General features: G+C 38.0%; 2 protein-coding genes across 5 annotated transcripts in view; one reads left to right on the top strand and one right to left on the bottom strand.

The window, feature by feature from the left end:
* Window positions 1-27,315, bottom strand: part of lsamp (limbic system associated membrane protein) — a 666,837-nt gene that overhangs the window by 10,734 nt on the left and 628,788 nt on the right. For 2 of the 4 annotated variants that reach the window (XM_028800476.2, XM_051926294.1), the window contains one exon: window positions 20,985-21,020. The exons of the other annotated variants lie outside the window; for them this stretch is intronic. In XM_028800476.2, the coding sequence (XP_028656309.1) occupies window positions 20,985-21,020 (36 nt within the window). The remainder of the gene's footprint in view (window positions 1-20,984; window positions 21,021-27,315) is intronic. 4 annotated transcript variants of the gene reach the window in all.
* Window positions 1-27,315, top strand: part of arhgap31 (Rho GTPase activating protein 31) — a 1,181,844-nt gene that overhangs the window by 976,189 nt on the left and 178,340 nt on the right. The gene's annotated exons all lie outside the window — the stretch shown is intronic.

Genomic DNA, 27,315 nt, shown 5'->3' with positions numbered 1-27,315 from the left:
AAGCAAAATGTATGAATTAACAGTGGTTCAAGCATGACATTTTTTCTAAAACAACTGCAAAAATGAAGAGCTAAAAGATCCTGTACTATGTATACCTGACAATAAACTTGAACCTTCTGTCTGAGCTTACCAGCTCTACGTAGGGAACATCTGCAAATACAGTATGGATTCAGGTATTGCTGCCCACAGTTGTGTCCAGATCCACCATACTAAACAGGCTATTACTCAACAGCACCACGAGTTTGATATCTGGCACCCTACAATCCATCCATCTTCCTTGACTCTCCCTATTGCCAGCATTGCAACACTTGATGTTTGCAACCTGGCCTAAAGCATTGTCAAAGACAGAAGATAATATCGAATGGACAGCACATGCTGAGATATGTAACTATCACCCTCTGCAGAGGCCTTTCAAAAACTCATATAGTCTGATCTGGGGCCTCATGTATAAACGGTGCGTACGCACAAAAATGTTGCGTTAGAATGTTTCAACGTTCAAATCGCGATGTATAAAACCTAAACTTTGCGTAAAGCCACGCACATTTCCACGGTAGCTCATACCCTGTTGTATGCAAGTTCACCGCTCAGTTTTGCAGACTGGCGACACCCAGCATCAAAGCAGTGTTACTGTCCCTGTGTGGTTACCCATTCTTTTGTAGATCCACATCCTTGACACTGCTTTATAAATACACTGAAATTAACCACATATTGTTTATTAGTTTAATGGATCTGATTGTAATTAACCTGTAACAATATAATGGTCCACAGAGTGGTCAAACTATTGTAAATACCATAACTGCTTTAGCGTTGTTACTCTCACTGCACCATATTCTTCTTCTTTCAGCTGCTCCCATTAGGCGTTGCCACAGTGGATCATCTTTTTCTATTACTCTCACTGCACCACTTGGAGTATTTATATCACTGTATCTGAGTGTGAATCACAGCTGTACAGCAGCTGATCGGAAAGAGAATTATCGATATACAGCATCAAGCACACGCTGCCTCAGCCATGCTGCCTATTTGAACTGCTCTCACTTGGCAAACACTTCAAAGCCTTTCCTGTAAGGACCTCGCAGTTCAGAAACAATTTCATCCCAAGAACTCTAAGTGCACTCAATCAGTCCATCAAGTGCTCTTTGTAGAACTGTTTATACTTATACGTAAGTACAATTACCTCACTGTAAACTTGCGATAGTTATAATATTGCACAACCTGAGCCACTTTATAAAGTGCGTATTTACATATGGTGACAATATCATTTTTAAGATGAAATGCAGCAAAATATGTTTATTATATTATACAGATAAAACTTTAACTTTAACCACATGGTACCGCAGCGCTTGCGAGCAGCTGGCACTCTGTTCACGGATTGTTCCTGCCTCGCGCTGTATTCTTGATGTGACTGGCACGACACTGGAAGGATAGATGGATAGAATAATTAAACACATACTACGAAGATACTTCAATGTTCCTTAAAAGTTTTGAAGAATCGGCATTCTAAGCTTACAGATGGCTTAACGTCTATTACAGAGCTGATTGTGTGGCGATTGGGTATTTGGAGAAAGAAAAGTAAGGACAGGAATTGGGAGTTAGTATGTTTGATTGAGACAGTACTGCTACAATAAAGTGTTTCATCAAAGGTCGCGCATGGCGCAGCAAGCATCTTGCGTGAGACATGAACAATCACTGCTCCACCGTGTTCCCATGTTTAATAACATGCCTTATCACGTATACATCTCAGTATTTTAATTATTCAGAGAGCTGTAATATCACAAATGTAATGGATTCTGTGTCCTGTCGGAGGAAGAGAAAGCCCGGAAGCACGTAGTGATTCACACACATAGAGCACATAGAAGATCAAATACAAAACAAAGCATTTAACGTGCTACTTTAGTTATAATGGGATCGAGAAACTAGTAAATTAAACAATTTAGGATGAAGTTTATGATGTTCTACTTTAATGACAAAGTAAACTATGTGATTAAAGTGGAAATTTAGAGATTAAAGTTGACATTTCAAGCTTTTTTCCCACTGTGTGCCTTTTTTTTTCTCTGTACCCTAATAAGCTTTCATATGACACTCAGATGGTGGGCTACGACTCGCCTTTTCACGGCGACTTTGATATGTGGCAACTTCTTTTTTATTTCGGGCACTATGCGACTTTGTGAACTTGAGCTGTCAGGTTTCTCCGACACGCTATGTCACTCGATCAACTTCCTTTTGTTGTTTAAACCACTGTTTAAACCAACAAATAGTACGTTTTTCTTTGCCTCCACTTGGTATTCTCTGAAATTCTTCTATTTTCCCCCATGCTTTTGCCATTGCCTTTTCACAGAAGGCTGAGCTTAAGGGCTATTTATATTGATTTGCATATTCAAAGAGGCGTAATTTTGGGAGGAGTTGGGGCGGGACAGAAGGCGCGTGCACGTGCGTTACTTTTCATGCTGACCAGGATTTATGGAGCGGAAGAACATGGAAATTGGCATTCGCACAGATTTATGCATCTGGATTTTTTTGTGCGTAAGCACATTTCCGCTTTTGTGCTACGTCATGTTATAGTGCGAATTCTACGCACAGCGTTATGCATAAGGCCCCTGGTCATAATGATGTAATGAAGCTGTGGTGCTCTGTGGTTAACCAGACATTCATCTCTTCAAACCTACAATTTGGCAAGGCTCCTCACTGTGTCATGGTTCAGCCAGAGCTCCATCCCTAGCTTGAGTTTCATTTTTATATTTGCTTGTTTTGTTCTTTATTAAATCTCTTGTGTTTGATGTTATTCAATTTGTTTTGCATAATTAATAATCAAAAGGGTATTACTATCTTATGTTAATTCGGTAAGTTGTTGTTCCTGTGTTTCGTGTGTTGAACCTGACATTGCTGCTGTGGCTGCAGACAGCCTGGGATGCCTTAGTCTGGCGCTGAGCCATTAGCCCCTGATTCTGTCATTTGGCTTACCTTTCTTTGATCCCCTTTTGAATATTAGTAAATTCTCATTTTGATTCATTTACTTTTTGGATATTTTCTCTTGCCTTTGGTTTTGGGTTAACATGTTGCTTATTTTGAATTACCACTTAGGGTGTAACCTTTTGTAAAATCCTCGTCAATGTTTGAATTCACTTTTTTGTTTTGTTGTATGAACGTAAATAAATGCCATTTTTAAGACACTCTGTTTATTTCGTTGTGTCAGTGTTTATATGGTTTTCCTCTCCATTTTATGGGATTTATAGGCCTAGATCATTTCATGAGTGAAGGCCACAGTCTTAATTTTGTACTTCAAGGCCAGGCATGCATAGAGATCTGAGGCTTAATTTTAGTTGTGATACATTTTTTGTCTTTGAGTGGCCCAAATTTCACACCACACTGATGTTTTTCTTCTGATTTTTTTTATAAAATTTAAGGTCCAGGGAGCTGCAAGCCTATCTTGACAGCACTAGGTATAAAGCAGGAACCAATCTTGAACAGATAGGAGTCGTTGAACCCACTCTCACCCACATGATAAATTCAGGAATGCAAATCAAACCTAATACAAATGTTTTGGTTTGTGGGATAAAATTCAAATTCCACACAGCAACCATAGAGTTGGTTAACCCTCAAGATATTTTGCTTTCAATTTCCCAGCTCTCCTAAAACCTCACTAAATGCCTCTTTTTGAACATTCACTTAGCTCTTTGGCTTCTTTGACTCTCCTTCTTGGCCCAGTCTCAAGGCTTCATTAATGATAACATTTAAATGAAGGCCTGTTCACACAAATTAATTCTCAAAAATGGGCTCCAGCACAGTTTACAGTGTGCTTCAGCATCTCTGGGTTCAGCTGATTTCTGCCTTTCCCCAGTGCACTGTTCTCCATTCTCAATGTCAGGCCCTTTTCAAGTTCCTCTTAGTGCCTGTCAATAATGTTTTGTTGTATGCACTTGACCTTCAGTCTTAATAGTATTCTGTTCACGAGCTTCGGTCTGCTCTTGTACTGTAATCTTGTTTGCTCTGCAAAGCATCTTGTAATGGCCCCTGCTGTTAATGGTGCTATATAAAACAGAGATTGATTGATTTGTGTCATATCAGTCTTTTTGCCATGTGTGCGCACAACAGCATGCCAGAAAATAAAATAAAGACTAGACTTTTAGGTACCCTCTGGTATCTTATGTCATTTTTTCTCTGTCACCCTGTTCAACCATAAATGACAGTCATTGGTCAAGAGGACAGTAGGGAGAGCACAGTGCCTTTTACGAGGTGATTTCACCATAGATTCCCTCTTGCAACAGTGCCTTTATGTTATGTTCTGTAGCTCCTTATAATAACAATTACCATGCTAAGCTATTTTCCAAGTTTGTTTGACAACAGGCCTTGTAGACACACAGAGTGCACAAAGGCAGGGATTGAAGCTCAGCACAAGGTTATTATCACTCATGAAAACTGTAACTAAAACACCTAAAAAAAATTTTGTTATGCAGAATTGAAAATGAAACTAGAAGATGAGTGAAAAACAAAAGTAAAATTAAAACCAAATACTTGAAAATGAACTGTAAAAAATACTAACACATCACAAAATGTACTGTTGATATAACATTCAGGGACTTAGTTAACTGATTTGAAAGTTGTAGTATTTAAGTTTTTTTTTTAATTTAATTAATCAGTGAGACAGTTACCATTGTCACATATATGCATTTAGGGGACAGCTGAATGGCTCTGATGATGGTAATTGTCCTCCAGACTGAGGTTGACACTGTTGCGTAATGCTTTTACTTCTCCTCCCTTCGCAGGTTGGAAGACTGACATCTGTTCCACCTCTGACATCTCTTCTATCATATGCCCTCCAGGACCCGTCTCCTCCTGCCTGGATCCCATATAAACACCTTCTACTCAACCTCACCTCAGTCTCATCTTGGACTCCAGTGTGAACAGATTTAACGATCATATCACTATTTTTTTCGCTCCTTAGGATATACAGGGATCAAAAAAGTGCCACAACTTAGGACTCGTTTTGTGTCATTCTTATGCCATATTTTTGTTTATTAAATATTTTTGGAACAATGAGTCTTGTTTAAAAAACAACTGATAATAGAATGTAATTACATGCTTTATTAGACTACATGCATGTTTTTCAACAGTACTTTACAACATCACTTAGTTATTGACATAGTTCAAATAGGCTTGTGATGGCTCAGTAGCTTTCTAAGACAGCAGATTAAAAAGTAAGTGATGTAAAAATTAATTGATGTTCTGTTGTTAGTTGTTGGCTGTGTAGGTTCTGTGTCTAACTGTAGTTCAAATTTCTTAAACATAACATTGACAGATTTAAAATCACAATTTCAAGGTAAAATTGTTGGCTACTTTGGACCATGAAGGACTGGACTGGAGCTTTTCTGATAAATTATAGTGTTGTAAATACTGAAACATTAGAATGTGCATATACTGTATCCATGAGGTTGTTTGTAATTTAATGTAAATGCTGAGTACACGTTTGTTCCCTCCGACACTTACATAACTCCTTTCCTCACACGTTCATTTCATAACAAATCATTTTTTTCTCTTTCATGGTTATCTTATTTCAAGCAGCAGAAGAAGTGAGCGCATCTCTCAGCATTGTATCGGGGATCAATTTCGGCATCACAATGTGGCAATTGGGTGAGTATAAGATGAAACTATACAAAATTTACAACTAATGCATAATTGAATGTTTCTCTGTTTTAAAATAGCGGGTTCTGAAAATCTGCCAATGCTTTTAAATGGGAGATTTTAAAATTTCAAAACTGTACTGCATGCTTTATTCGAAATATTACAATAACAATTGAACTGTCCCAGTTGAAATTTCCTTGAAGAATAAGTGTGCTAAATTTCAACAAAATTAATCCACTGGGAGCTCAGTTGTTTCATGTGAACAGGCAGACAGATATGGCAACTGCAATAATTGAAACCTGATGTTTATATTTTTAAATACCAATTGCCATTTTACTATGCAAGTTTTAGTATACAACAATTTCTAGTAGTGCAAAATGAAATCCCCTAATGAAAAATGACAAAAGAAGGGCAGCATAACAGCCCTTCTCCTGGTAGTCAAAGATCACATCTTTGACCCAATTAGTTTGTCTTATGCCCACCTATCTTAAACAATATTTGTGCAGAATTTGCTTTGAAGTAACTTTGGTTTAGGAAACATCGCAAACCCTATCTCAATGACCAAATATTTCAACAATTAACAATGATTTGAAGTAGAAAGATCTAATGTTTAATCTGAACTCCAGCTTTTGAATCAGAGATCATCTTTAGAGATAGCAAGGATGAATTAGGCCCACCATCACGCTGACAACAATTGTAACAATGTCAATATTCTGCGAAAACATCCTATTTTAGTTTGCAGTCGTACTGTATGTGAAGTATGAATGGTTTAAAGACGGAATAGCATTCTATAAAATACAAACATAAGTACACAGTGGCATGAAAGGTTTAATAATGTGAAGTACGAAGCTCACTGGACCAGATGCTATCTGGTTAGGCACTGGTAGAGTCACAAGTGAGTGAATGAATGGATGGAAAATATTGCTTGATAAAAAAATGAAAATTGTTTCTACCTGGTTAGTCATTTTTGCAAGTGCAGAATGTAATTCTGCTTTCAGACTCTAATGCAAATACAGAGCTGTGATTTGTATAGTTTTTAAAATGAAGTTTTAATGTTTTTAATAATCTAGCTGAATGAAATACACTTTTAAGAAATGTATTTGGTTGTCTGCACAAAATTTTTACTTCCTGTCATAAGTATCATGCAGTGAATCTGTTCAGCTTACCGAATGAACGGATGAATTATCTGTGCCTGAACCATTTACATAAACATGCCACTTTAATAAATATATTTTCAAGTGGGATCTAGTGCATAAACATTTCAGATTATTACATACGAGTAGATAATGATATTGATAATGATTTTGCATAATAGTAAGCTGTACTCACAGGGTAATGCAACTGAAAATGTTTGCTCAAAAGGAACAATTTTTATTCATGCCAACATTGCTTTTTCACTAAATGCATGACGGGCGGGAATCAGCTGTGTAGACAGAACCTGATTTTGAACACTGACACACACACCAAAGGACTGGGGAGGTATTGTCTGGCAGGACCTCCGGTATGACAGTAACAGTAACTAGCAGTAACAAGAACAAGTGTGAACTTAATGAAATGGTGACAGCATTTGTGAAACTCAGTTAAAGGGAAAAGCCCGACAAATGTAAAAACAAAGCACAATTGCTTTTATAAAGTTGAAAATTGTGACGTGCCAAAAAAACACAAAACTCTCTGAAGGCAGTAAAATGACAGGCAATGCTGGTCAACAAACCTTAACTTCGTGTCTGCCGAAAGCTGCAGAGTGATGGCCTCAGTCGACTGAACACCAAGAGAGAGGATGCACTGGTACAGCTATTGATAAAATCAGGAGTGTCTAGCAGGTTATGTGAATTTTCCTCTCTTCTTCAAGTACTGTGAATTGCTTGATCCAATGTTTAAAATGCACAGCACTGCCAAAGTAAACAGTGCATTCCTTGAACAGATGGACACTGTCACAACGCAAGTGAGGGTCATTCTGCAAAACACTGTAGATGGATGGATCACTGTCTTTTATGGGCATATCCACATGTTTCTACAACCTCTTTGTGTTTGACGTGGACAGGAAAGGTCGAGAACACCATTCCACCACTTTCAAAATTTTAACTCCTCTCCTCTCATAACATTCCTTTACTTTCTAACCCCTGGTGGAGGGCTTAGTGCTGGCCTTTCTCCTCGAGATCTCCAGCTCTTTATATCTCTGTGTGTCAAATCCATAGTGAAAATGTAAGAAGAAATCAACCTCAAGTATCATATTCACTCACAGATTGGCAGATTTTGACATTATGCGAGACTGAGGAGTTTCAATTGGTCAGTTTGATATATGGGTAGTGGATTGTGAGCTTCTGCATAGGACGTAAACTTTCATGGTTGAAGAAATGAAAATGGCTGGAAGCAGAGCCAATCAAAAATATTATTACAAACCCCAGAGATCCCTTATCACCCCCTCTCTCCATTCACCATGGTATGGACACAGATAAGTCTAAAGGCCTCCTCAAAGATGACACAGTAATGATCAAGACAATTATCTGCAATGCTGAACAATGAAACAGCTTGATTATTTAAAAAAAAAGTTACATCTGGCAAGTTCATAATGATAAACTGGGATGGAGCACATGCAAGTCGCTGAATTCGAGCCAAGGATTTAGTTTGTCAGATGAATGGACTGAGTGTACTGTCTCCTATAGCAGCGCAGCTGTAGCTAGTCAGCAATCTTCACTTTCTGGTGCAAAGCCATGTGAAAACTGGACGCCCAACAACAAGGTTCAGAGTTTAGCTGTAAATACTGCTAATGGTACTAACTTACCAAATTTTACAACCCTAAGCCAGGGAACACTTGAGAAGAACAAGAAGGCCAAGAGAAGATAAAGCAGAATGAAAGCATAGGACTGTTATCCCCAGCAGAGGCACATAGGTGGCCCCTACGTTTTGGCATCACTTTACAACACCTGTCCTCTAGTCACAGAGAAAAATGTCAGTGTGGCTTAGCAGTTCAAGGCATTGAAGAGCAAACCATAAGGTTACCTGCTCAGTTCCCTCTGCATGCTCCTTCACCTGAAGGTCATCTAGTGGTAAACACATTCCAAACATCTGATCTGCACACTTTTGATTTGAAAGTCACAAAGGATTAAACAGTTAAATACATTTAAGGAGGGGGCAGCACAGTTGCGTAGTGGTAGCGCTGCTGCCTCGCAGTAAGGAGACCTGGGTTCGCTTCCTGGATCCTCCCTGCGTGGAGTTTGCATGTTCTCCGCGTGTATGCGTGGGTTTCCTCCAGGTGCTCAGGTTTCCTCCCACAGTCCAACGACATGCAGGTTAGGTGAATTGGCGATTCTAAATTGTCCCTAGTGTGTGCTGTGTGTGCGTGTGTGTGTGCCCTGTGGTGGGCTGGCTCCCTGCCCGGGGTTTGTTCCTGCCTTGCGCCCTGTGCTGGCTGGGATTGGCTCCAGCAGACCCCTGTGACACTGCGTTAGGATATAGCGGGGAGCTTAAGGAGCCATACCCTTAACCACCTTTTGTTTCTTTAAGCTTTCTTAAACAAAGGAGTCTTGTGTCCACGAACTCTTAAAGCAAACATAAACTTGTTGTTCCTTGACACGTATTGTGTAGTGGAGAAACTGCAAAAAGCAGGGAAAAATTGCACTGCTGTAAATTTAGCGACTTCAAGAATCCTTAATGATGCTCAGGAAATGGAGACTATTGCAAAGCCTTTACTGCCCTCTAGTGCACAGAGTGTTGTATCACACCTCTTGGAAATTACAGGATCAAAAAATCCATTCAGAAAATTTCTGCACCACAGAAACATATAAATTATTATGCAGCTGTAACCTTGGTGATGAGCAGATCAGTCTTCTGAATGCTAGTGAGGTACATATCTCTTCTAAATAATGGCCTCTTGTCATAAAACTATGCGGCTTTTCAATTCCACCCCGGGGGGTAAACGTTAACATTATATAAAGTTATTGTCTGTTTTTACCTGCATTATTATCAATCTTTAATTTAATATTGCTTTTTTTTTTTTTTTTTTTTTATCAATATGCTGCTGCTGGACTATGTGAATTTCCCCTTGGGATTAATAAAGTGTCTATCTATCTATCTATCTATCTATCTATCTATCTATCTATCTATCTATCTATCTATCTATCTATCTATCTATCTATCTATCTATCTATCTATCTATCTATCTATCTATCTATCTATCTATCTATCTAAAGCAGAGAAAGGTAACACAGCACTGTCAAACTTGCTTAATTCTATCACGGATCACAGGGGACTGGGTCCATTCCTAGCAGCACTGAGTACGTGACAGTAACCAACTGTGTCCATCACAGGGCCAACTCATGCACATGACCACACAGGGACAATTCAGGGTTACCAGTTACTCTATATGTGGGGACGTATAAGTATCCAGAGAAAAGCCCCTTCAGTCAAAAGTAGAACAAGCAGACTCCTGAGAGACCTCAACTAGTCACAGGATTTAAAGCCAGAATGCTGGGCCCATGAGGTAAAAAGCACTAACCAGTGAGCCACTATGGAGTAAAGTAATGACACAAATGTAGTAGTATAGAATAGCTGAAAGGTGCTATAAAAATAAAATGTATTATTATATTATTAAAACGTATTACACTTTTATAAAGTTGTTTGCATTGAACGTAATTGAATTAAACTGGCATTTTCTGACCACTAATCTACATGACAAAACTTTAAAATGTCAAGTTGTAAACAAAATTCCACAAATGACTCTGAAGTAAGTACAGTATAAATTATAAAACAGAAAATAGCTGATTGGAAAGCATGACTGTGGTTGTTCACAGCTCCAGTCACCCATATTTGAACACAAGCCAAGTCAGGATCTGAATGGAATATCCATTTTCTCCCTTTTCCCTGTGTGAATCTTCTCCAAAGCTATGGCTATTGGGTACAAGACAAACACAAATTCAGGAAAAGACATTAAGTTCATAGGGTGCAGGCCCTGCCAAAATGAAATCCTGAACTGACCAAACAGTATAAATACTGAGATGATAATGCAACTAAATGATACTACTGAGATTATATTACATTAAATTACTACTGAGACTACATTTTTATAACTTAACCTCTCCTTCACTTATACTGAAACATTCAGTCTAGGCAGGGGCCAAAAAAGCCTATAATATGTATCACAATGTAGTGCTGGGATGGAATTTCATCAGTTCTCATACGCAGTATGTAAACCATATGTTTTAAATGCAGAATATTGGGCAGTGGGTAGCACTGCTGCCTCATGGAACCAGCATTCTGGGTCCACACTTAGGGTGTGAAGTGTCTTGAGATGGACTGGTGTCCTGTATAAGGCTGTTTCCTGCCTTGTATCCAGTGCAGTTCTGTATTGTATTAAGTAAGAATATTATGTTTTAAATATAGTAATCAATGGCAATGTCCATCAATCATGAGAAAATTATACGATGGAGTGACTTCAGCTACTGCATGGGCATAAGTGTAATAGATTGACACTTTGGGATTGGTCATTGGGCAAAGGGTCTGCAAGCAGAGGACTTTGGAACTGGGTACCCCTTAATGAGAAAGCCATTCTACATGGGGTGTAATTTACAGAACTTGCACCACTTTTTCATTTACTGGTTGCAGATGACAGATGCTGAAGTGGGTCAAAACCCAGTATTATACTAAAAGTGCTATCCTCTAATTTTTAACATTTTAGACATTATAAGAAAGAAAATATGAACAAAAGCCGCAGCGTCAATAGATGCTACACCACAAACAGTGCACACAACCCCACACCTGGTATAAATTTCTGGTTTAAAGTCATACATGTTTTGTGGTGTAAATGCATACATAGGACTTCTTTTTGTTTCCCAAATGTTATAAAGAGTGAAGCTTTGTAGTTAAACACTCATCAGGAATACACTCCCTGTATAAACCTAGGAAGCAGCTGAGATCTTCTGGAGCCAAGCATTTCCGTTCTCATTCTGGCAAATGTTTCTATAAACTTTCTTTGTGTGTCTGCCTCTAGAACAACCTACATTTCAAACTTCAGTTTGAGACTTAATGTGTGACCCTGGCTACTGCAGAGTCCCTAGGGATATACTGCACAGTCCAGTTCACTGCTCTGCACGATTGGACTCTGTTTGGCCCAGTGTGTGTGTGCCTGTCGATGGACTGGAGCTCAGTTCAGGGTTTGGTCCTGTCTCTTGTGACTCCCATGTCTCACTCTTTGCTCTCATCCAGAGTCTTTCTGTCGGCCCTACTGTAGCTGTGGCTAGTGCCAGCCCTTGACAACAGGCATTCTGGGGTCTTGGTACATTTAGAGCTTTGTATGTTCATAGCATAACAGGAGATGATTCTAAAGGTGGGGTGCCCTAGTGCTTAATGTAGCTGCCTCATGCGTCTTAGCTTCTTGGTTTAGCCCTTGGTTGTGTTGGAGGTTGAACCATCTCCCTGTGCCTGCATGGGTTTTTGTGGGTATTACCCTTTTATAGAAAGACATTATAAGAAATTAAATTTTTATGAAAGCAGCCTTTGTTTGGAGCTTGCTGACCAAAAATAAAAGCACTCATTCATTTCTCTCTTTTTATAACCCATCCAGGATGACAAGAGAAGTTCTTGGAGCCTATTCTGACTGTATCATTCAGGCACATGCTGGAACTAAATATGAACCAGCCATGAGTGCTACTCATCCACCGATTTACAATAACTTTTAATAACAACATGTACATCTTTGGGATTTGGATGTAAACTGCAATACACAGAGAAAACCCACATGGCAAAAAACACAAGCCATGCAAACTCCATATTTGAACTGAGCTGTGAAGTGGCAGTGCTGACCACTGTGCTATTCTTAAAACCAGTTAAACAAATCCGAGTTTCTTTGAATTTCAGAAATGATCCATTGACAATAATGTTTACTTTTCATTTTCTTAAGCACTCCTGCACTTGTATTTCTTGTTCAAAAAAGAACTCAGCCTTTTCATTATGTTCCACTCTGACGACTGAAGCTGTTTTGAATCCTTTATCATAAGCATTTTTGCAAAAACTTATATTTTACACAATGTAATGAGTTTTGTAAGTGCCCAAAGACAAAACTGATAAAGTAGTTATGTGATAGTCATGCAGTATTTCAATCCAATAATCCATTTTAACTTGCTATTGTGCCTCTCATTACAAATACCACCTGTCAGTACCATGCAACATACAGGGGCTTACAAAGCCCATCTGAATCAGCTCAGTCAAAAGGCCACACTGCTTGTTCAGAGAAGCTATGAAGCTGGTGACGACAAACAGCAATCATGAGAGTCATGTGTGGTGTCTAGGCCAAGAGTGGTGTGTGATGATGCTCCCCAGCTTTGTACTGTCCTGGATGTGGATCGAAAATGTAGGATGGTAAACTGAAGAGTAGATTTGATTTTATTTTAAACAGGGTGTGAGATGTTTGAAGGTTTTCTTCTGCATTTGAAGACATTCTATCAGTTTATATTATGACTCTAATTTGCTCCAAGATCAACAAGTGTCCCTGTGATGGATTTCAGAAGCACCCCCTTCACCCTGGCATTCATTATTTCTTGGATAAGCTTAAGCACCTTGCCACCCCAATAAGGCTAACCAGATATGGAATTTAAATGGAAAATTGGATAAGTTTTCCCTGAGACCTAGCACATATAGTTGTGAAATATCTGTAACTGAAGTGTCCCAATGGTTTATTCATTTTCACTAGTTGTAGTAGAAGGGACCAAACAAGACAGGTTGAAACCACATGTTGTGCAATCTCAGGCTTTACAATGTATAAAAAGTGCAGCAGCACCATCTGCTGGAAGCAAATAATTTCAGAGTACAGGATTCGACAGTGAAAGTAAGGTGACAGTGCATTTCATCTAGGAGAAGGCAAATATTGATCACTGTTAATGGAAGCTGAGGATATCACACCAGGGTTCCCCAGACTTTCATACCATAAGACCCACAAATATTTCTTAAGGAACAGGATAGGCCTTGATCACAAATCAGTTATTTTTGCTGAAAGGGCACTTGGACAGTTTTGCCAAATATTGCTGTTATTTTTTTTCCAATCATCCACCTATCCATTTTTCAAGCTGATTATTCCCTCTTGGGGTTACATTGTGTTGGAGCCTATCCTGACAGTGGTGGACACAAGTGAGGAATGGAGGCCAGTTTTTACACCAGGCCACTACAAGACACAAAAACACACATAAATCGCTCAGTGTTGGCTGATTTAGAGTCACTAATTCCCCTGGCACATGTCTTTGGAATGTTTGAGGAAAACAGGAGGACCTAGAGAAACACAAGAAGAACACACAGAGAGTGTACAAACCACATTGTTCTCTATTGCTGCAAATGATCCATCCATCCATCTATTATCCAACTCATTATATCCTAATTACAGGGTCACGGGGGTCTGCTGGAGCCAATCCCAGCCAACACAGGGCGCAAGGCAGGAAACAAACCCCGGGCAGGCGGCAGCCCACCGCAGTGTTGCAAATTATGTCACATGCAAAAGCAAACAAGATGAAGGTAGATACTTTTTGTATTCTCTTTCTATAATTCGCATCTTTATATTGCTAAAAAGTCAAATTTGAGTAATTGATTCTTGCATACATAAAAACTATGCTACTAAATATACATTTTAATTACACAGTACTAATTAGGACTTTCAGTTATATAGCAACCATTTATGAGCTCTTTTAGCTTATTATTTCTAATGAATTTAATTAATATGGTTGTGAGTGAACGTATCCAATTAGATTCACTGTTTACAGAAGAATAAAGGCTTACCAGATACAAAATGATTAATGACAGTAGGTGATCTTGAGATGTTAGAGAGAATGTGGCTTTCAGGAGAGAAGTATGGTGAGATTCACTTATGAACAATGGTGAGTTGATGTTCAGCCATTATTGGTCGTCAAGGAGAATTATAATGAGTTTCTACATTATCCTGGAATCCAGAATGAAAGGAACTACCAACAGGTTTCATTTTGTCCCAATACATGTTGTCGAGAATGTAACCATATAGTTGAGACAGTGCGGCTAAATTAAAGTAGACACAGGTAGCATAATGTTGATATCATTGGAAATAAAGTGTTGGCCTGCTTCCTTCAGAGTCTAGCAGTCACTGACACAGAAGATCACCAATGACCATAACCTGGCTCTGCCCACTAGCCCTGCTCACCTATCTGCCACTGTAAAGAGACCCTATGGCATTAAGTCAACGCTTCTGATTGGATGGAAGCATCTACTACTAATGTAACAGCCATCACCAGCGATGTGACAGCGCCCTCAGAACTCATTATGTATAGGGCTGGATTAATCATTAAGCAAGACTAGGGGGCTTCACCCACTGCTCGCTTCTCAAATAACATTTCTGTCTCTAAAATCTCCTGTGTATCTGTGCAACTCTGTGGCCCAAGAGCGTATGTGGATTTCACTTTCACCAAACAACAAATCTTTTAATTCTTGTGGATACGCCTCTTCATTGGGAAGAAGCACTACTTTTCCCTGATGGCAACATGAATTAGACGATCTACAAGTCTCTGACTTAAAGTTTAAATCCGAACAATATATTCAATCTCTTTGCACTGTTCTGTTATTTCACCGAGTAATAATTTCCATTTGTTTGCGCTAATGCGATCTTTACTATCATTTTTTGGAGACTTTTGAATTTTTGTGAAAGTGTCTCTCTGAGAAAGTCACGTCTCATCTCTCTGAAAAAGTCTCAACTCGTCCCAAGATTTTTTTATATAATAGACAGATAAGCATGTGCTTAGGGCATCAAGGGAAGGGGGGCACCACAGAAATTTACCGGATTTACCATATGTTTATATATATTAATATATTTACCATATATTTACCATATATGGTGCAAAACTGCAAATGGTGCATGTGTTCCACAAAAGGGGGATCCCAAATTAAATGAAAAAAATCACATACATATACTGTGTGTACGCAATAATCAAAATAATAATAAGATATTAATAATAGAGGCAGGCTGGACGCCTTATCTCTACTAAGTATAGAAGTACATCTGTTACATAAGTTTAATTTTAAGGATCTAATCAAAGTCTTAGCAATTAGAAGAAATAAAAGAAAACTTTTCAAATATAACTAAAGTGGATGTATACAAAAATATTATTTTCCATCTTACTGTAAGTTTTGTTACATTTTGAAAAATAAAATTTTATTTTATGGTTTATTATTGTTTACATTTTAAATTATATATATTTGAGGGAACCAAAATCTTGTAACTGAAAACACTTGATGCTCTTTCAGCTTATATTTAACATGTACACATTTTTCTCCACCCTGTTTCTTCTTCTCACTACATTCAAATTATATTCAGCTTCCATATACAATGCACAACCGGGCAAAAATCAAGGAAGTCCCACCAAAAACTGTTGGTGCCCTCCTGTAATGTACTCAAATGCAATAAGTACAGTATCTCCCACTTGGTGACCATACTGTGACAGCTACTACACACAAAACTCCCGCACTTACATTTCACTGGCCATCGTTTACCACGTGTTTCTCTTTTAAACCAGTTTCAAATCAAGCCACTTCTTCTGGTGCCACTGTAACCCAGCCAGTTTAATCTCAGTTGAACGTGTGGTCTCTGATTGCCTACTGAGTGGATTTCCTCTTCTAGTCCAAGACATGTGGTTATATTGACAGGGAAATCTAGTATGTGCCAGCATGAGCAGGTGTGAGTTTGTGCATTTTGACATGGGCAGGCAACCTGGTTGAGGTTGGTTTTGTCTTACTTGTAATACCTAATGTTCTCAGCTTACGCCTCTACAAATCTATAATAGAACAGGAGGGTATAGAGTATTAAAGGATGGTTGGCCTTTTTTATACATACATTCTCAGGTCCAATTCAGGGTCAACAAATCTGTCCTAGCAGAAAAGGATGTAAGGCAGAAAACATTCTGGACAGGGCGCCAGTTCATCACAGGCTCCACTCACATACACTCTCATTCTCACACTCAGGCCAGTTCAGAAGGATTAATTCACCTATACATGTCTATGGGGACGTGGGAGTATAGTTGGAGATGAAAATCCATGCAACCACAGGAAAAACATAAAAAATGTACACAGATAACAATAGGGGGCAAGATTCAAACCCAGGCTTGCAGACCTGTTGGTAGCAATAAACACTGCACCACCCAGTACTCTTTTACTTTCAACGGGTGACATTTGCTGTCTCACTCTACAAGTCTCCTTTTACTTATTAGTTTACTCACCATTACTGATTGGCTAAGGAAGGTGTTTTTTTATGTAATATTTTTTCTTCCCTTGATGATTCTTTTTACCATTTCCATTGTTGCTGTTGTACTATCAATGCAAAACTATGTCCTTATCTAGCAGGCTGAATTACGTAATATATTTAAAACAGTTGCCTTTGGTAGCATTTATCAATATTAACATTACTGAATGTGACACCACTTGTATATATGTGTCTCTGTAATATTGAATCTGTAAGTGATAAATGAAAGCCAATGCGTTTCCAGTTACACGTGATGTGACTGTTTGATTTATGAGGTATACTACAATTCTAACCTGATAGCAGATTAACAAAGAAATAACCCATACATAGGAAATTCACTTACATGCAATGCAGTGGCTCAGTTCTCCGTGCCCACTGATGTCAAGGGCAACATAATAAAAAAGTGTTTAGTGCTGCTGCATGAGAGATTTAGTGTCCTCTGCTCAAAACCTGTTTCTAGTCATTGCATGTGGAGAGTTTAAATGCTCTCCTGATGTCTGCAAAGATTTTTTTTCTTCTGGATGTTCTGGTGTCCACATCTCAAAGACTTGTGTGTATATCTGACTGATGATTCTTTTGAGCCCATTGCTGCCAGGATAGGATCCAGCCTCTTGTGACTATGAATTGGCCTAGAATGGTTTGAGAAGTTAGCTATGTGTCATGCTTGCAATTACATTCTATAGAGTATATTGCCAGCTAGAGTTCAGTTAGGGGCTACCAAACTTGAAACTGTCTCTCAATTGTAATCAAAAGTTGGAAATACCAGTTTACTTAATCTTATTTTCCAACCAACAAATGTAGACTGGCAAAACAACAGCATATCCATCTGTCTATACAACATGTTTTTGCATAGCGCTCTCCACTGAGTGCAGATGCAGAGTGCTGTGAACAATTCTTGGTTAAAATGCAAGATTATACTACAGGGTAATCATTAAATTCAGAACTGGTATACATATAAATGCAGATTTGTTAAAACACACAAAGAACATGGTAGAAACTGATTAAACATAAATGGAAACCAACAAACCAACAAATATTTTCGGACTAAAACGTTGTGATCCATTAAAATCTCGAAATGGAATTTTTGGAGGATTCCAATACTTTCCCTATACTTCATATACGAGAAAGTTAGGGAGGTCTAAAACGTCGAGATTCATCAAAATGTCGACATCGAATCTTTGGACGATTACAATACTTTTCCTATACTTTGTATATGAGAAAGCAAAAAGAGTCACAGATCTGGAGACATCAGATAAATCTTGGGTTTCCTATAGTAGAGTCTGTGCTGGCTGTCCAATCTGAAATCAATCCATCCATCTATCTATCCATCTATCTATCATATACTGTTAGCACCCTTCCTATCAATAAATCAATTTATTATACATTGAGTTTCATATTTATTATTTAGCACCTTACAGACTTTAAGCTCTTTCAACATAGGAGAATCACGTGAACTATGGAGACATGTGAATGACATGACAGCAGACTCCCAACCTGTCTGCATGATCTCCCTGAAAGATCCTTATCACAAGGAACAAAGGGACCTCCAAAGGAATAGCATGATTTCACATAGTAGCAGTTTAGAAAGGGACGTAACTGCTGGTAGAAGTCTACAATGATGGCTCTTGGTAGGTTAAAATGCCTGGTGAGCCTCATCATCATAACATCATGAGCAAAAAAGTGTAAATTATTTATAAGTAATGTGCTATTGGTGAAGTCCTTTACTCTTCAAAGATTTCACGGCATATATATAGTACAGTACACACAGTATATACTGTTTGAACACACAACCCTAATTGGTGACTATTGATGCCAGACCAAGGAGATGAATGTCATATTTTAATAATTGACATTTCAAATAAAGAGTCACAAATTATTTTTTTATTATAATCCACAGCAGGATCTATCAAATGCATTTTAATATTGCATTTGTTTCTTCAATGGAATTAAACAGTTCTTCTGCAGCTTGCTCTGAATAGCCTTTCTGCATTGCTCTTCTGCTGCCCATATCAATATGTTAATCCATTCTTACTTTGGTGGTGCTATTTTGGATGATCATTTTGTCTTTAGATTTTAAGGTTTTTGCTCTTGATGTTAGCCTAAGCTAATGAGCTACTTATTTATTTGTCTGTAAATCTTATGCCATCATGCAAAGTTCATACACATGCTTTTCAACTTGTGTACATCTATGAATGCTTTCATGTTGACTTCAGGCTTTATAAATCTCCGACTGTACATCAACTTCAACATACACACAAATCCATAAAATGTAAGAACAAATCTTTTTTACAACTGCTTTTTTAAACGAGGCCCCAGGTTCAAATCATGCCCTATGCCCTGCCTGTGTTTGCAGGGGTCTTCTCTGAGTACTCCAGTTTCCTCTCACATGCTAGAGCAGTGGGTGTTATGCTGACTGGCAACCTGAGTAAGTACAGTATGCCCTATGATGGACTGCCACCCTGTCTATGACTGATCACGTCAGTCGAGAGAAAATTCACTCACACATCTTCTGGCAAACTGGAGTTGATTTTATTTCAACAACCACACTGTCTTTGGCACTTTCCCAAGACATGTAATTCTGTGAACCACAGGAGTTATTATCGGTTATGCACAGTTTCTCCTATTGTAGCCATGGAAGGCTGAAATTAATTTAGAGACACCATAGGTGACTTGTTCCCAAACATAATGTTTTGAAAAACTCCAGTGAATAACTGTGCCATGTTGTTTGCATTTCTTTATAATGGACTCAACTGTGGCTTTGAGAGTTTTTAGTAGAACTAATTGTTTCGTTCTCTTACAATGATTTGTGCTTTTCAATAGTCATATCATGGATTTGCTTTAAATCTTCCTTTATCTTCTGACAGATAAGTTGGATGAAATCCCAGAGATGGATGTATTTAGCCAGAAATCACGTCGTACACTTTAGTTAAACAATAGTCAGACTCTTTTTAGTTATGTGACTTCTAAAGACAACTGGTTGAATTAGCATTTACTTTAGTGACCTAGAGCAAAGGGTTGATTTAAAAACAACATCATAGTTTTTAGTATTGAAAAAAAAATTGAAAATAGAAAAAAAAAGAAAAATAAATTCCAGCTCAAAGCATTTGAATTTCAAGTTTGATACAAATAAACTGGGACTAGAATGAACACGGTGTTAATGCACTGTGCAATGAATTAAGATCTCCATATTCTATTTGATTATAAAGGTGTCAAACATATTGCTCACTCCGTGCTTAAACTAAATAATTCAGTCAGAAAGTCCCCAAGATAATTCTGATGGTACACACCCCGAAGATCAAGAATTCTTGAAATCTGTCAAGCTAACAAAGCAGGTTAGGCTGTCCACTGTATTACATATTTTCTGTATCTTACACCGTGTGTCTTTTTTGTTCTTTCCTTCTCTGAGGTTAATCTAGCTCTTCTACAGGCAGTTTGCAAATCCTCTGTTAGCTAATATGAGGTGGTGCAGCCTGACTTTAATAACCCAAGTGTGCTGGCCAGTCTGTCCAGTTCACAGCATGCCAGTTGAGGCTAGCCGTGTTCCACACACCATTCCACAGTTTGAGTTGCTTAGCACCAAATACATCAGGTGTCACACAGGGCTTTGTCAAGATCCCTCTCTTCATGTGATGCTCGCCATTGGTACTTCTCATCTTTTCCAGTTTGGTTGTGAAAAAGAAAGCAGCACATGAAAAAAGGGAAACTAATTGAGAATTTTTATAAGGCGGCTGACCACCAGTCCAACTGACATGACAGCTATATGCAGGAGCCTCCCCCATTACACTTCAGCGGTGGTGTCACCTTCCCTTTTGCCAATGTAATATAAGCCATAAATTCTGACATAACCCTTGGGCTCCTTTCTGTCTTACTCCTTTTTCTGCTTGCATTTTGATTTTAAAATTGTTAGCTTCTCCAGCCTTCCTGAGCATTCATGTCAACATGTAAAGGCCTCTGCAATTTGTTCAGTCAGATTTTGGCATAAGAGTATCAAAGAAAGAGAGTGTCCATCTGCTAAAACTTTGAATTTGTGAAAAGTAAAAGTGACCAGGGCTGTATGTGCTACATGTCCTGTATGAATGGCAGATGTTGAGCATTGAGCTTTATTTACAGGCTGGCTGGCTGTACTGACCTGGCTGTCTCCAAAGCACCGTGGCATCAGTTTCTTCTATAAAAGACAAAAGAAAACAAGCAGCAGACAAAGTAACCAGTCAGCAATCAAAACAAAGCAGAAATTGCAGAAGCTACAAAAATGAAAAACCCCAACATAAACCAGTTCAACCACCACAGAAAGAGCTCTCCTAATAACTGCTTTAAAGTTTCAAACTTGTAAAGAATTGTTCTTATTAAATTTCATCTGGAAAAGGAGCATTTTATGGTAATAAAGAACTGGCAAAACTTTTAGATAGTTGGGCTGGAATGGTTTGTTGCTGATCCATTCTACATTTAATGAGAAATATACGAATGGATAGTGCATTCCTGTATGAGCGCCTTGGGAGTGAATCTATACCAAAAATGAAAGTAAATTTTGAGAGGCAGTCCTGGGAAGCTTTTTCAGAGAAACTAGGGAGTCTTACACTAGAACATGTTACAATATAAAAATTTTATTCACTAAGTACGTCATAGACCAATGAAGTCACAGAGAAATGAATACAGGGCACCTAGCCAGATACAACTGGCAGAATACAATGTTCAAAAATCCAATCACACCATTATTAGGTAAGGTCCTGTAGCAAGCTGGCAATCTGTGCGGTCACAACCAACCAACTGACACGGATGCCGGTCACTGCTACACTATAAACAGTGTGCCTCTACTTTGTGTGCTGGGTTTTGATCCCATGTTAGCCTTTCAATCACACTCACAATCAAAGAAATTGGGTCCTTCAGTTTACAATTATACCATGCATATCCTTCTTTTTCACAAAGTACTCATCACATAGATGCAAAATCTACTTTGACTTTACTGTACATGTATGATTGTCTCCTTTCTGTACACACCAGGTAGCTTCACAGATTGCACTGCCATGGCCTCCTTTCACATTATCACAATGATTTAACAAGCTAAATGTTGTAGTTTTTTTCTATACAGTCCTTATTGTACCTATTCATTATCTCCTAGTGTTATTCTGTAATGATTACATTCTCACACATTAATTGCCATCTCAATCTTAGTAGTCTTATTAGTCTGGTGCCCATCACAGAGACTTAGGGAGGGGCTGCCCAAAATGTTTGCATAGTCACAAACCTCCTATTATAAGATTTAACACCACCTTTGTCACATGATGCTAGTTTGCAGAAAATGTTTCAGAGCGCTTCTGCACTTTGAAGTTCACAAATCACCAGGAAAGTCATAATCACACATCGGACATAACAAATGGTTTGATGAGAACATGCCATTCAACTCAATCACGCTCACCAATCTCTAGTCACCTAACTCTTTCATTAATCATAATTTAAACACTGTGACAGAGCTGCTATCTGCTGCACAGCCTAGCAGTGTATGACACATATTAGTGACGGAATACTTTCTCATGTTTGTGAGAAATTTACTCTCAATAGACGTTCATCTGCGCCCCTGTGTTCTTTTTGAAGAGCTAACTTTAAACTACCAACTATTTACCATCAAAAGTTTGCACAGAATGCATATGTTTAGCTGTTAATGACATCATCATTTGTTTAATAATATTTTAGTTCAAATCTTTATAACAAAACAATGAGGAAGAGCACTGCACAAACAGATACCAGTACACCTTTTTATAATTAGTAAGAACCAAACCATCCCTTCAACCCTGTTTGTTAGAGCAGGAAGTCTTACACGGTTTCTACTTAGCAGTGCAGACTTTATGAACTTCCTTTAATAAGAAAATTAAAAAGATAAGATCCCAGATCTCAGCATAACTAGCTTGACAGACCCTGTCTCACATTGCATTCAACACTTTAGAAATTTTAATCCAGTAACTGAGCAGAAGTCTTGACTTTAATTTCTAAAATGAAACCCACTACTTGTTCCCTAGATCCAGTGCCAACAAAACTAGAAAAAGTGCAATGGATGTCCTTGCAGCGCCTATTCTAAACATTATCAATAGTTCATTACTGCATGGCACAGTACCTGATGCACTAAAAGTCTCAGTCATTAAACCATTACTTAAAAAGTCAGACCTAGACCCACATACACTTAATAATTATAGATTCATTTCAAATTTACACTTTCTCTCTAAAATACTAGAAAAAGTAGTCACCAATCAGCTTCAGTCACACCTTACGAATCGCAATTTACTTGAGAAATTCCAGTCTGGTTTCCGCACTGGTTATAGTGATGGCGTGAATTTCCCCTTGGGATTAATAAAGTATCTATCTATCTATCTATCTATCTATCTATCTATCTATCTATCTATCTATCTATCTATCTATCTATCTATCTATCTATCTATCTATCTATCTATCTATCTATCTATCTATCTATCTATCTATCTATCTATCTATCTATCTATCTATCTATCTATCTAGTACAGAAACTGCACTAACACAGGTTGTAAACGACATTCTGATATCCTCTGATGAAGGAAACTCCACTGTATATATGTTGTTAGACTTAAGCGCGGCATTTGACACCATTGACCATTCTATTTTACTGCACAGGCTACAAATGATGTTGGGCTTACAGGCACTGTGCTCGCTTGGTTTAGTTCTTATTTATCAAATCGATTCCAATATGTACAAAAATGTGCTTACAGTACTCCATCATTATACAGAGAAGTGAGATATGGTGTCCCGCAGGGCTCAGTACTGGGACCTTTACTGTTTTCACTTTACATGCTTCCACTGGGATCTGTCATTAGGAAACATAACATAACACCTTTCATTTAGATCAAATGAAGTTTCTCCGATGTTGTCTTTAATCAGTTGTGTTAGTGAATTAAAGGGGTGAATGAATGAGAACTACCTATCTTTAATTGCAGATAAAATTTAGATGATAATTATTGGAGGGAATGACGTTGATCATAACAATATTTTGTCATCATTTAACTCAGTTGGAATCACCATTAATTTTACTGAATCAGCCTGCAATCTAGGAGTTATCTTTGACTCTAGCATGTCATTTAAAGCACACATTACAAAGTTGTCTAAATCATGTTTCTTCCATCTTCAAAATGTTGGGAAATTAATGCATTTTCTAAATAAGCAGGATTCTAAGAAATTAATTCATGTATTTATTTCTAGTAGGATTGACTACTACAATGTGGTGTTCACTGGATGTTCAAACTGTTCTTTATACAACCTACAGTTAATCTAAAATACTGCTGCAAGAGTTATTACAAGAACAAAATCAAAATCAAAATCCTCCTTTTAACTTAAATGGCCAAGGTCCAGCTTACTTGTCTGAACTTATCATGACTTACAAACCAGAATGCAAATTAAGATCTCAAGATGCCGGTCTGCTTATGATTCCAAGGATTAATAAAATAACAGTGGGCGGTCGAGCTTTTAGTTACAAGGCCCCTAAACTGTGGAATGGTCTGCCTGCTACTATAAGAGATGCCCCTTAGGTCTCAGCTTTTAAATCCCGGCTGAAGACTCATTACTTCAGTTTAGCATATCCTGACTAGAAGTGCTGATTAACAGTACAGACTGCATCTCTGTTGTTAGTCATTAGCACCAAAACATAAGTAACATGATAGTTATAATTTGTTACTAACCCTCACCTATTCTTTTTCTCTTCTTGGTACTCATATGTGGCATATGGTGCCACTGCCCACCTGCCAAGTTGTTTTGCCGGCCTAAGGTAAAGTCATCTCTGATGAAGGATTGTAGGAATCATCGGGTAGAGGGGTCCTGTCATCAGATTGGCTGGCCCAGCACTATCTCATCTGTGGAATGGCCAATAGGGGGAAGCAGCCTGATGGCCAAGTTCTCCAGGACTCAGAACAAATCCAAATTGTATTATGTAGTACATTTATTCTATTATTGAATTCTGTTCTGTACTTGTAATATTTCTATTGCACTATATTGTATTGAGGATTACTTGTGTTCTGTTCTGTGTATTGGATTGTAATTACCCCTTCTTTTTGAAACCCACTGCACGCCCAACTTACCTGGAAAGGGGTCTCTCTTTGAACTGCCTTTCCCAAGGTTTCTTCCATTTTTTCCCTACAAGGGTTTTTTTGGGAGTTTTTCCTTGTCTTCTTAGAGAGCAGGGCTGGGGGGCTGTCAAGAGGCAGGGCCTATTAAAGCCCACTGCGTCACTTCTTGTGTGATTCTGGGCTATACAGTAATAAATTGTATTGTATGATATTGTATTGTATACTGAGTCTAGGGCATCTGCTGTTCCACCTAGTTTAGAGTCATCAGCAGACTTAATCAGCTTGTAAGTTACATTTTCATCACAACATTTCCATAATCAAAAAGAGTAGTGGCCCCAGCAATGATCCCTGAGGGACACTATTCTTAACATCATAGAATTTAGAAAAATCTCCTCAAATCATAACCCTTTGCTTTCTGCATTTGAGCTTATTTTGCTCTTATCAACAATGCACACTTCTGAATGTGAAATTTTTTGATCACATGCTTCTCATGCAGTAATTAACCTAAAACCTTTGTTAAAAAAAAGAATATGTATGTGCCCCTCTGACCAGATTTTTTTCCTGTTTTGTTTTTCTTAAACACAACCCCCCCACCATCTAAATGGTTGCCTCTTGGCTCAAATACTCATACCTAATGTGCTAAAATTTGTATTCAATAGTTTGTTCCATTAATTTACTTGTGATACATCTGAAGCCACTGGTCTAATATTTTACAAGTTCTTGAAGTATGCTTGACTAAATATTATTTTATTCTGGTGATTTGTTTGATTTCAGTTCCTGATAACTGAAGCAGATCTTCTCTCTTTCTCTTTGTAATCTTCAAATCATCTAGTACTCCATTATGACTCCCTGCAGTTTCCAGAAGACTTCCATTTTCTTCACAGGTTACTTTAGAAGGAAAAAACAGTCAAGAGCATTTGCTTTTTACTTTTATGTTGTATTATATTTCCCTTACTACTCTTAACACACTTCTCCTACACTACGACTGTTTTATTGCTGCTCATTCATACATGAAATGCCTCTGAGTTTATGCACAGACCCACCTACACCATTTTATGCAAAGTCTCTCTGCATGTTTTCAATCTCACGATTTTATGCTTCATGTGAACTCTTAGTGTGAAATTCTAATCACACTCATTTAGTAGTTTTAGGAGCAGACATGCACTTAAACAACACTAGATAAATAATTTTGACAAATCCTTCATGCAGATTGAAAATTGTAAAAGCCAACCGCCTATTCATTGGTTTTCTGAACCTACATTTTCCAAATTAGAATTGATACTAGAAGTGTGGCATGCAAAGGAGGAACTAAATTGTACACTTTGTCTGTTCTCCTGAAGGTATGCTTAAAACATGTAAACCCGCTCATAACATGGCTATGCACTACTGTCAATTAGTTTAAAATACATGTTCTTAAGATGGGTGAAGAAAATGTGTACAGAGAGGAAATCTAAACATACACTGGGAAAACAAGCAGACTCCACAAAGATAGTGACAGAGTTGGGGCTGCAACCCATGTGTCAGGGACTGTGAAGCAACAGCATAGATGGAAGCAGAAGAAAGATGCTGGCAAGCAAAATTAATGAGTACCTGCAAGGCAAAGAAAGACAACCATCCACTGCGAAATAAATATGGATTTATCCAAACTACAGAAGGATAATGCCTCTAAGCGTTAACTCTCATTACTCAAAACAGCTCAATAATAAATGCAAATGTCACTGCGGTGGGCTGCTGAATAGATGGCTAATGTGACAGGGCTGTTCATAATTAGAATATTATATGCATCCATTCATTTCTTAAATGTTACATATCAATATATTCATACATGTATTGAAAACCAGAAAATATGGTAAACAAAGTCTAAGAGAATGAAAGGTTATTTGAAAGATCCTTGGCTCCCCACCAAGGTGCTGTATGTATCTACATATGTGACATATGTACTGACACACTTTGTGGAATAATAATGCACATAAGGATGAAATGTTTTATAGTCATTTTTAGACTTTTAACTATAAATACGGCACAGTACTGTCTATCTATCTCAACAGAAAAGTAGTTAGGTATAGCTATTTAAATATATAGTGCATTTCATATCTATCCACACTGTACAGTAAGACTAGCGAGATACAGATGTAGAAGTCTGTTACACAGCACCTTTCATATAACTTCATATCAAGCCAAGTTTCTTCCTGGGGACAAATTCTATCTATCTATCTATCTATCTATCTATCTATCTATCTATCTATCTATCTATCTATCTATCTATCTATCTATCTATCTATCTATCTATCTATCTATCTATCTATCTATCTATCTATCTATCTATCTATCTATCGCAAAAGGCTAGTTAGACAATGAAGACCCATTGTCTTTTATTTCTAA

The sequence above is a fragment of the Erpetoichthys calabaricus genome, chromosome 4 (assembly GCF_900747795.2).
Source record: "Erpetoichthys calabaricus chromosome 4, fErpCal1.3, whole genome shotgun sequence".
Lineage (NCBI taxonomy): Eukaryota > Metazoa > Chordata > Cladistia > Polypteriformes > Polypteridae > Erpetoichthys > Erpetoichthys calabaricus.
Note: the sequence above shows the minus strand (reverse complement) of the source record. Positions and strands in the feature narration are given on the sequence as shown.